The following is a 12,422-nucleotide window of genomic DNA, read 5'->3' as shown; positions in this document are numbered from 1 at the left end:
GTTTTTCAGCGCGTTTTTCATCGCGTCGCGCGGCGGGTTCCGTTTCGCGGACCGTAGACGAGAGTGGCGTCCAACGGCGGACACAACACGTATCCGGTAGACGCTGACGACAACGACCAGTCCCGTCCGTTCCATTTACATCGGCCAATTAGCGGAATTATCAAACTCACGGGGTAATTCGTTAATAGACGTACTCGCGCGTCACCGCGCAAGCGAGCGAGCGAGCGCGCGGTCTCGTTATCCGTCACCCGCGCGGCCAGCCCGGGTTTACCGGTCGCCGTGAGCGCGTTTTATTGCGCGCGCGGGCCCACCAGAGAGATCGGTCGGGGATTTTCGCACGCAATTGTCTCTCTCTCCGTGTTTTACGTCAGGACCCTGGACAGGTAGTTCCCGACGCATTCCAGAATCGTTCCGGGAACTGATGCGCGTGTCGCCGCGTAAGCGGCTATTTACGACCGCGATATACCTTATTTTCATACATTGTTTGCGCTCTCCTCAACTAGCAGGTTATCGCATAAGTCATGCGAATTTCCTGTTTTATTTCCGGAAGGTGGGACGACGGAACAGTGCCGCGAGTGCTCGCTACGTTACTTTACAGGCTGCAGAAGCTATGCGCTAGGTGGTACCGTGAAGTATTTACAGGTGAAGGAGTACACTTGTCACTTGGACGGCGGACCATTTTTGCAACTCTGTCATCGCTGATTTTTATGACAATCCTGAGATTTATTGAATAATTTTTCTAATATTTTTGAAATTTGTTTACGTACTTATTAGCTTTGCTATTGTTCCTGATATAATAGCAGTTGCTATAATACTTTCAGTCAAAGTAATATGTTCATAGTGAATTTGCTTAAATAGTTAATTATTTTTCAACAAAAATAATTTCTGGCGGCTGCAATTTGTAGCATTTCAATAAAAAAAAAGAAACAGAATAAAATTTATACCTGACAGGTTATTACTAGATATTTTCAACACGAGTCAGCCTCATCAAGGTAAAAGAAGGGGTTGAAAACACCCAATGCAAGAGTTTTGAAATATTTAATTCAGTTTAATTTAATTTAAATTTAATTTAAATTTAATTTAAATTTAATTTAAATTTAATTTAATTTAGCTTAATTTATTTAATTTAGATATGTTCCTTTCCTTACTCGATTTGCAAAGGACACCGAGACGCATGTTCCGTCGCTGCAGGCAAAGGGATTCCGCAAATTCACTGAGGTGTATTGTATCGGGAATAAGGTGCTAATTGCGCTAACGAAACGAGACTCGCGGTACAAATAACCGGGCGGGTGAGAGTCACCGTGCAGAAATTAGTCGAAAATAAAGAACGACCTTTTTCTTTTTCGGTGTCCGGTTCGGGGAAAAATGAGTGTACGAGGATCGCCAGGTTCGCGCGTCTGGATACGCGCATTAGCGCGAAGTAGAATCGGCCAGTCATGGACGGACGCCCCAGTAGATTTCGAGCTAATTAAGGTGAAAGCAAGTGTTTCTTCGAAATACCTCTAGAATTAATCATTTTTTTTTACCAGTGGAGTTTTTTTTTACCTAAGTTACCAGTTTTTTTTTACCTAATACTCTTTCCTTCCCAGAATAATGAGAGAAATCTATTCGTATAAAAAAATAGTACATCTTCTCTTTGAAGAATAATGTAACTGTCGACTACGTATCATCATACTTCTGAAGAAAATTTCTGAGCTCATTTTTCTAGGCATTAGCTTGCATGAATAAAATACGAAGAATTAATGCACGAGTTGTGTCGCATTAAACGTGTCTCAATTATTCAGATCTAAACCACCACTAATGCATATAGCAGATAATATAGTTAATATATAAATTAATGATTAATTATTGAATCCAAAAAATTATTAAATCACTAATTTCTGTCGGGCAGAAAAATATTTTCAAAGACAGAAATGTCTAAAAAATCGAGGTACAGTTTTGAAGATAAAAGAGTACTTAAGCTTCGACGAAGCAAAAATTAGCTCGCGGGCACGGAATTTGGGACACCCACCCTGCATCGCTCAGCCGTTCCACTACAGACCACGTGTTCGGGTTGACAAACCTCCGAACGGCATCGGATCGAAGCCGTGTATCGATTCGAAAGGGCCCGGGCGACTTTCCCGAGCCATCGATCAGACTTTCACGTAGAAGACTACACAATGGTCAAGCCGGACGTAAAAGTTTACCAAAAGCGTGTAACAGTTAGACGACAGTCGGACTGAGCGAAGACGTGTCTATCCAGCGGCGTAACGAGGCCATCTTCTATCATCACGCTTCCTCGCGCCCTTTATTTTCCCTTTCCACCGTGAACAGAAACCGGCGGCCGAATGTTCGCGCGTAAGGCGACACCGGCGGATCAGCCTCTGGCCGTTGCGTCGTCGCCGCGACGGATATCACCGTAGTCGCTGTCGCCAGTCGTAAAACAGAGAAACCGTGTGTAACAGAGAACGCCACGGTGTTACAGGTTTCGTCGTACGGGATAAATCTCTGTCGGAAATGTAAAAATACGACGGAGCCACCTCGGCCACGAGAAAGTTATCTCGATCCCCGGTGCGCGTCGCGCGGCCGATATCCTAACGGTCCTCTCCGGAACGTTATCTCTACGAGCGCGGCTCGTCCCGTGGCGCCGTAAACCACGGACTCGGTAGAAAATAGTTTTCCAAATCCTCCGGTGGAAACGCGGCGACGCTCCGCGGCGAATCGCCGGTCCTCATTTTTCTCTCGACGGCCGCGATAAGGAACGACCGTCGACGGATTTCGAGAGAGAAAGAGAGAGAGGGGGACACGTTTTCTCGGTCACCGGGTTGCCTCGGAGACGGCGCGGGATGCTGGCTGCATTCCCCGGCATGCATACCGGCAATTACGATCGTTGAATAAGCCGGAGTTACGGTAATTAAGGAGTTACGATAATACCGAATCAGAAGCCGAGTCGCGAGATCCGAGACCTTGGCTGGCTGCCACCCATGAGATCCTCATGCTAATTCGTGGCAATCCTTTATGGCGGGACAAACGGAGGTAGGCGGATGTCGTAAGTAGACTGCGAATCTTCGTGCGAAATAAAAATTGTCGGAATCGATTCTGAGAAGTGTCTACTGTTAATCGTTCCAACATATCGATTGGACTGTGAGAATATCGTCGGTTGCTGTGAAGTAGAGGTGTCTACTATTAATCGTGTATGATGTGGGAATATCCATTGGCTGCTTCTGATGTTTGAACAGTTTGACATTTCGTCCAGCTATTTTTATCGCGAATGCATAAAATTAACAGGTTCGATACAAGGAATCCTTGACGTTCTACCATCATAACTTGACGTGGCGTCAAGTTCTGTTATGTGAAAGCAGTGCCATTATATAAATGCAGCGAAGGGGAAAACAGAGATAACATAACTGCTGTCTCGGCTTCTATAACAATTCCATGGTTAATATTTAATTTTTTAAAAGAATTCAAAATCCTCGATTACTTATCTTTCCTTTCTATAAAATAAGAAGATTAAAGGAATAATGTTATTAACTCAATTCCTCTAATTTTTCCAAACTTTTGCGACTAGGAGCAAGTATATTAATTTCACAGTATATCAAGTAACAAGATTGAAGGAATAATTTCATTAACCCAATTGCTTTAATTCGACCCAACTTTTGCGGCTGACAGCAAGTATAATAATCCCACAGTATATCAAATAACAAGACTGAATGAATAACTTTATTGATCCAATTGCTACAATTTGACTCATCCCCGTGATTCCGGAATCCTCGATCATCGTGTTGATAAAAGAGCAGACTACCAAAACAATCGCCGTGCGGATAAAGCACCGGCATAGGACGTGATACTTCACAAGCCTCCGCTATAAATACACAAGGATCCGCCACTCCAGCAACGTGGTAATTTATTCTAGATACCAGAAAACGACGAAACACGGCGCGATGTTTACGGTAGGGCCGGCCGATCGAAACCGTGCGACCCGGCTAGACAAAAAACGGCGGCGCGCGTCATAAATCAGGCTCCCGGTTTGTACACGGTCCCGGGAATGCAGGACGGCGTCTGCCGGCGTAAAAGCGCGACCGCGTTCGTTATAATAATGCAGTAATAATAATAATAGGTAATAAATCTGCATTCCGTTCTCGTTGAAAGATCCGTCTGTTACCGCGTCGCGTTCGCGGGGGCGATCCCTAGAAACGGATCGCGGATCGCCGTTCTCGGTCTCTGGTTCAATGGCGCGGCGACGATCGCGGATAGAAAGGATCGCGCGCGCGTTTTGGCGATCGACCAGCGACTGTCGCGAAATAACTCGGCGCGCGTGAAATCGGCCGGGAATCCCTGGCATTCCGTTAATTCGGCGTAAAAGTTGGAGAAATTCGTCACCGTGCCGGAATCCGGCCGCGATGCCCGAACCGGTCGTCCGGTTTATTCGCGGCGCGCGCGCACCAATTATAGATTACCTTGCGCGGCGTCGCGGCCGGGAATAGAGCAAGTGTCGGTGATATGGAACGGACGATTACAAAAGACCGCCGAAAATAGTGAAACGCGTTTGTTCGTATACCGGTCGCGTTACCAAGAATTTCCAGTATCTTCGCGAGACTAGCCGAATTTCGGTTTACACGACACGCGCAAGGAAAGTTCATTTTGTAAAAATAGAGGGACTCGTTTATTTGCATGCTGGATGCCGAGTCTCGAATATATTTCCAGTTCGTTCGGCTGTTTGTCGATACTGATCGGTTTGCGCGGCGCAAGTAAAATTCGTTTAGGAATCCGGGCACGGGACCGTGTCTCCAGCGGTGGTGCCAACGAGGCTTTCATCGATGGACGAAAAAGGTGATATTGTGGAATTTCGATTATTTGAAGCGTTGGTGTAATTCTTTCTATTTTGGAGTAATTATTGATGCAGTAGGATAAGACCATAAGTCGAGGTTTGATCGAGGTCTTTCTACAGGACCATTACTACTTTAATGTCCTTTTTTAATATAAGTTCTCTGGAGTGTCCAAAATTTTATTGCTCTCATCAAGATTTAACGCGATTGGTCCTTTTACAGGACTCTTCAAATCGAAAATGACAATAACAATATTTGTAGCGAAAATAAAATTCAAAATAAATTTATATAAACTGTTCACCTAAACCGCTAATTCTATCTTCCGTACCATATTAATATCAGCTTTCATTTCAGTATTACAAAAAATGCGTTTTCACCCGCGCATATAAATACATTAAATTAAATCAAATTGCTCGAAACAAGGAAAGTTGCTAAATAGTACAGATCGGAGAAATTCCAGTTCGGTTAATCGAGGCACCAGCGGCGCTCGTGCAATGTTGAAAGTGCAGCGAGAAAGTAGCAAGAAGCGGGTCCCGGCAAAAAGACGGACTAGCCGCACGGAACACCTGTAACATCTGCGGCCGAAGAAAATCGCTGCTGCCAACAGTTAGGCGCGCGGATAATGTGTCCGCGCGGTAATTCCGCGGGCGCTCGTTAACATCGTCGTCGACACGAGATCGGGGGCTCATTAATTTTTCCCCGATGGAATCCTGCGGTATTTTTGGCCGGTTTCCACGGAATCGGCACGCGACCGAGAGGTGGATCGAACCATGCGCGCGCGGTGGAATTCCCGGGGAAGGAACGCGGCTCGCGCGTTCGATGTACAAAAGGAAATCGAAGCTGACCGAGCCGCGGCTTCCTCCGCCGATTCGTTCTTATTGCGTTCGGGAACTCGTCGTTCGGCATTCCATCGCGGTCGGAATTTCTATTTCATAATAACGCGGTCGGTGCAGACGCATGCAAGAAGAGGACGACGGGATGCGAGCGTCCCGGGCCCGGGCCCCGACCCGGCCCGCGCAGGACTTATAGCCGTCGGGTCGGGAACACGTTTTCCTTTCCGCGAACGGTGGAAAGCGGTTCGCCGTGGCCACTTCGGACCAGTTCCGCGACCACTGTGCTTCTCCTTCGGATGGCACCGACGATGAAACCGAAAGCAAAAAGCTTCGGGACGCGACCGGCACTTGCCGGTGACTTACTCGGACCGGTGATTTATGTACCGGCCGGGTAAAACACCTGGGTAGCTAAGAAAATTGCGATTTAACAACCAGTCGGTCTCGCGATGAAGATTTCATACGTAATCTACTAGACGCGTTTATGGGGGGAACGAGTGTGTGTGTCATTTGAAACGGTAAAAATACCGAAATATAAAAACATTAATCCTCGGGATGAGTCCAGATATAGAACCTAATAAGATCCATCCTAACAAAAGTAAAATATAACACTGTATACCATATATAACTTGGTATACAGTGATAAATAAAAAAATGTTAATTTTATTATGCTACATTTATTACTATAAAATTTGTTGTAACAGGACATTTCTATTTTGTATAAAAATCCACAGTCTAGTTATCAAGTTCATATCTTTTCTTATCAAAATATAGAAGTGAAGGTAAATCGAAAAATAGAAGAAATGAAAATTGTCTCGTTCTATTAAATCTCCTTCTAGTGTTCTACTAACACTTATAAACCTTACTATGGTCAACACAAAAAAAGGACAATACTAATTTTTTTCTATGGGGTATTGAACGTTGATTAGAACAATCCTGAAATCTGTGCAATTTTTCAAGCACTCGAATCGCGTTCGACTAGCGGAAGAAAGTCTATTCTTGTGCAGGAATTCCATCGAACGCTATACGCTGAACACAATTGCTTAAATAAGACCATCGCGAATTGGAAACGTTACTGCAACAGAGTAAACTACTATAGTTCCTACAGCTTCTTGTAACAGAGCACAAGATACCTAATTTACGAGTTATAGTACGTACATTATTTGCTCATTATTCTTCGCTATGTTCTGTTATGTATAATAAACCTACCATTAACACTAAACCCACCGAGCTCGAACAATGGCTACGCGCTTTGCTCTAGAAAAATAGCAAGACTGGATTTATTTAGACTTTCTGCCATTTATACTACATTTGATGGTATGTTGTTATAATATTTACATAGAAATCATTTTTCGAACGAATTCGTCAATGTTTTTTCTTCTACAATTTATGCTTTAATCTTGACATCCATTTAATAATTTCGTGCGTAAAAGACTTTATAATCCGAAACATTTTAAAAGAAAAAGTGTGCAATCGGTCATTTTGAAACGACTCGGTTTAGTGTTAAATCTACCAAGCACTAAAACTGTCTGGCCAGCGTTGCTTTACACGAGCGACGAGATCGAGAGAGGCGTTTTTAAAATATATCTGCTGGACGATGACTGAACGAGCTCGCTGACAATTCGCTGTCAACGAGTGCGACGCGAGGCTCGTACGCCTCTCGTTGGCGTAACAGCGAAGTCAATCTTTTCAAACGGCTGTGCAATCGAGCGGGATGCGTTCAATTATCGGGATCCGCAAACATACTAATGTGTCGCATCACGCGGAATCTCGTAAAACCATGTGACGTTCGAAGTGCGAGAGCCTGCGTGCTTCTAATATCTCGAAATTGTTGGAAACGGTTCGGGATCGCGTCACGAGGTTCACACGTGGTCGAAGTTCATTCCTACGATTTCACATGATTTCACGTGACGCGACATTAGTGTGTTTCTGTCTTCGTGGTTAATTAGAAATGCCGAGCAAACGCTAGAATGTTACATTTCCGTTCCATTTTTCAAGTCTCAGAAATATATCCAATTTTTCATCCTTTTTTATTGCAGGTGAACGTTCTTTCATTAGATATTTTATTGTTTTTAAATCTGTTAGTAATAGCGATCTTTTCGATCTGTGGCGAATTGTAGCTCTTTTTATTTATTATTATTTGAATATATTAAGGAATGTCTATATTTTTTAATTATTAGATACTCTTCAATACATTTCGTCGATTATTTCATGTCAAGGGAATATTGAAAATTAATTTCTTAAATATAAATATGATTAACCAAATAGTACTAAAATATAGCTATTTCACTAGAAAATTGATTTTTAATTCTTTTTATCAATATACTGTGAATCCCTGCGCAAAATAAAAATCGTCTGCTTCAATTGCAATCTTCTTCCTCTCCCAAATAATTTTACTAAATCATAATTAACACATCCCCAATTTCCATTTTTTTAACTTTCCTACTATCCCGAAAACGAAGAGATCCTTCGCGTCGAAAAATTCGGAGCAACAGCGGTCGGAGACCGTTTTGGTCGAGAGGCATGTTCGACGCGAGAGACACGGCCCGATAGAGCGGCCGGGCGTGTGAAACTTAATTAGATCAGCGATACGAGAGCTGTCCAGTGATTGATAAGCCCGGGACAGGAATAGCCGGGCGTTCGGACATTGTCATTCGACTTTGAAGCGTGAAATCCTCGAAACAAGTTGCAAAACGCGCGGCCGCGTCGGCGGTGCCGAGGTATATATTACATCGTTCGCGTCGTCTCTTCGCGCGCGTAATCGTATGCAAAACGCGCGCCGCTCGTAATTGGAGACGGCCGAGAAGAAGGAGAGATCCGGAGAGGGCAGAGCCGTTAGGAGCTCGTTCGAGGGTGCTCTGAGCCACTCGCGCCCTTTCCACGCAGTCAAACGTCACGTATCCAAAGACCCTTTCTTTTAATACTCGTCTACGCGCGCGAAACGTGCCGCGTCGCGCCGCTCCGCTCCGCTCTGTACTGTTCCGCTCGAGGATCGGCCTCCGAGAGCCACTCGACCGGCTAGTTCCACGCGGTCCGACTTTTCCCTGTTGCGTGCGCGCGAACGCCGCGAAACTCTAAGGAGAAAGGGGGTACGGAACGAGCTATGATCTCGAAAATCCCTTTTCTAGTCTAGAATTTATAAGATGGAAACTAGCAAGTTGATTTAGGAAAAACTCGCGCTGAAAGAACAATTATTAACGGAACTAGGATCAGTGCTGTTAAAACTGCTAGAGAAAGTAACGCAGAAGCTTGCAGCGGGTGCTACACCTTCGATGCTTCAAAATATTTGTAAAAATAATTCTTGAATGCATGCGTGCCAATACGATCATTCTTTATCATCTGACACATTTAATTACATATTTAATAAATGTAATACGAGTTTTGGTTTCTACAAAATTACGTCTGCAAGACAGCTGTATAATAGAACTACCGTATTTTGAACGTAAATGGGGTACTGCGGATTTTTATGCAAAATTAAAATTATTTAAATCATTTGCGAGACGCGGAAACTAAATAGACAGTCCATTCTTTCCTTAATTATTTCACTGAGCTGAAAATAGTGCAGTATTTATAATCAAAGTATTTTTAAACTGCTTAAATATTTTTCACTATTTTATATTCCACGTCCTGCAATACCAGGAACGTTCATTCGCTCCGAAGGGATTCGTGGCAGAGGCCACCCCAATTCCCTGAATTTTTCAGCACCTCGCCAAGAAACGCGCGAACGCGTAAAGACTGCACTCGCCTCTCGAAGCGAGTCCATCTTTTTAAGGTATCGCCTCGATAACGCGGGAATGTTGGCGATCCACGGGGAGGGTGCCTCTCGGAACGCACGTAGACCGGGCCTCGTTAGAGGTGTACACGTGGCGAAAAAAAAAAAAACCAGCAGCGCGTTCTTTGAATCGGAGCACAGTCGGATTCGCCGGGTGTTTACGCGGCCAGTAATTATAGCGGGCCGCGGTGTATATTTTTCCAGAATGACGGCCCGCAAAATTACGTGTTTCCGAGGATCGTTCGTTCCCTCTTAAGAATAATACGCGTTATCGGCGCGGCCGCGAGGGACGAGAAAGAGAGGAGGGACTAGCGAAAATTGTGCAAACACGCGACCCGAGATGTGTTTCTTTTTCTTTACCTGCGGCGTGAAACACGTGCAGACTCCTCCTGCTTTTCGTGGCCTCCTCGTCGAAGGACAGGTGGACTTTCTTCAGGTACTCTCTGTGCGCTCTCTCGTACTCCGCTTGGCTCACGTTCGCCTGCAAAACGCACACGCGGTCAGTATTGCTCCGATAATCGAAATCAATTGTGAGATAACTGTGATTCTCTTTACGCATTTGTCAGAGTTTCGCGTAAATAGTCAGATACTTTTGTATACTCGCCGTGACGTAAAATTTCCTCGTGGCGAGTATAATCGTCAAAGACAGCTGACACTCTTCATTAAATTTTTATAGAATTATTGTACTTAAAAAATAATTAGAAAATTAATTTCGCTTGAAAACCAATCAACAGTAATCGACCACCCCACAATAGCTAGTTTCACTACCCTAATCCTTGATAAAATATGCGAAGAATAAAAATTAATTACCAGACGCAATGTAATCATATAACAATATCTCTACTCTGAATGTACGTTGTCCAAGCGTTAACAGAAGAGTTGGAATCTCTATTAGATCCTTTCCGGTTAAAAACCGCGCGAAACGAGCTCGTTTCTACGCGACTATGATCGCCTATCAGCTCGCAGGTCCTAATAGAGGAAGAAATGGTGCCGCCCGAGCGCTCGGTTTAGTTGAAAACGCGGTAAGACCACGGGCTCCGAGATAAGTATAGCTTGTCGCATTCCCACGTTTAGTTCGAACACTTTGTGCTAATCCCAGGCCATCGGATTACAGAGCGTAGAGCACGACAACCATTCCCGCTGGATTACTGATCACCGGGTATCAGTTTTTCAGCGATCCATCTTCGAGGATAATTGGACACCTCGACGCCTTCGAACGTGGTCCGTAGCCGAGCGCTACCAGAGGGTCGGCCACTAAATATAGCGCCGGGGAAGATTAAAAGGAAATTAATAAGTCGCCCGTGGTCGGAGCCATAAAGAACAGAAGGAACGAGCCTCTGGGCGCCCGGGAAGATTTAACTTATCGACCTCGCGGACGCGATAATCGCCCCGCGGGCGTGACATCGGAATTATCTAATTTTCTGGGGTCGCCGGGCAGAGCAGCTGGCTGATTTCAACGGGCTGACACAGACACGGGCTGACGGCAATTTGTTCCTAGAGCCATCCAGATGGCCCTTTGGGGGACTAATTCCGCCTTTGCTTTCAGACTAATTCAGTGTCTCGCGAACGGGCATCGAACGCGCGAAGAAGGCGTCGTCGTCGTTTTTCTGTGCGGACCGCTGCGAGTGGGCGTGGTTTCGTTGCTCTTGCACTCGGCCGGAACGGGGCAGTGCCCCAGAGGGCAATGTTACTTTCATAAATTGTGCAGCGCTTCGTTGTTAGTTTATAAAAATAACTATGAGACATTTATTCCGATTTTGAACGAGTGTTAATGTAATACTGCGAGCAACGCGTAAATAAATAACTGATAAACAAACGGCGGATTTTTATGAGAAATTTTATGCATTGATTGCAAAAAAAAAAAACAAGAAATGCACAGTTATCTGTTCTCCTCTTGTAAGATTTTAATGAGTTTCAGAGTTCTTCTTATAGAATCTAGCCTAACTTTCTGACATACCTCGCAGCACCAGTTTTTTACAAGATCATAACTCATCGCAGATAAATGAAACAAAAACGGTGTTTGAAAAAATAATTGTTGTTTTATCTCCGCCGATAGTCGACTAGGCCCATTAGGCTAACAGAGAAAAAACGTGTAGGTCTCTCGTGTTCTTATCTGTCCATGCATGAATAAGCGAAATCAATTATATAAATAAAGAAAGCTCATTGATCCATGCCGTGTTAAACGATAAACCATCTTTGTCGTCCGATAATGAATCAGAAAATAATTTTCAACGCGAGAGAGATACGCCCGGTATCCGGCGTAATTGCTAAATAAATGTACAAGGCATTACGAGCCAATTAATTCCGACGATCGGTAATGTTAATTATGGTTCAAGGCGTAACAGGAATCCCTGTGCTCGAGTGCTCGCATACTCGGATAGCATTTTACGAGCCACGGCCCCGGCCCTTTTCTCGTTCTCCTTCGCCTCCCTTTTTCCCCAGTTTGCTTCTGTCCCCGATCCAGTCCGGCTCCTCGCCGTGATCTCTTCATCTGGCCCGTCCACCGCCGGCTACTTCTCATTGTTCCACTGTGTTTCAGTCGTCGGACCAGCTTCTCCGGTTCCCTTTTGCTCTCCTGCCTCGAGCGTCCTCGCGATTTTCGAGCCGCTGCCACTCGACGCCCGGCCTCGCTCTGCCTCCTTCTTCTTCTTCTTCTTCTTCCTCTTCTTCTACAGCGTCTCCCACAGCTTCCGCGCCAGTGAGAAAATCCAGACACGCTTAGACGCTTTCGTAAAATTAACTCGCGTATACGGGGTCTGGCCGGCGAGGTTCGTGCAGGGAACCTAAACGTCGGACCTAGCCACCGCTGCCGACACATGGGCCATCGCAGCGAATACAAGACCGGCTCATTGATAGAGGTCCCAAAAGCTTTCGAGCAGATGCTGGAACATTTTTCGAACGTAATTTCACTTGACGGCGTGACAGAGTTTGTTCGTGGAACTTTGTCGACGATCTCAGAGTTCAGACATTGTGTTGGTATGCGAACTTTCTGTTGCATTGTGAGGTGTATCGAGG

At 45.0% G+C, this 12,422-nt stretch overlaps 1 protein-coding gene across 1 annotated transcript in view; it reads right to left on the bottom strand.

Annotated features, from left to right (window-relative positions):
- The window catches only part of Mav (TGF-beta domain-containing family member maverick), a 120,786-nt gene that overhangs the window by 4,142 nt on the left and 104,222 nt on the right, over positions 1-12,422 (bottom strand). The window contains exon 3 of the mRNA XM_078192294.1: positions 9,768-9,888. Coding sequence (XP_078048420.1) covers positions 9,768-9,888 — 121 coding nt within the window. The remainder of the gene's footprint in view (positions 1-9,767; positions 9,889-12,422) is intronic.

Source organism: Augochlora pura, chromosome 10 (assembly GCF_028453695.1).
Source record: "Augochlora pura isolate Apur16 chromosome 10, APUR_v2.2.1, whole genome shotgun sequence".
Lineage (NCBI taxonomy): Eukaryota > Metazoa > Arthropoda > Insecta > Hymenoptera > Halictidae > Augochlora > Augochlora pura.
This window is presented reverse-complemented; position numbering and strand designations above follow the sequence as displayed.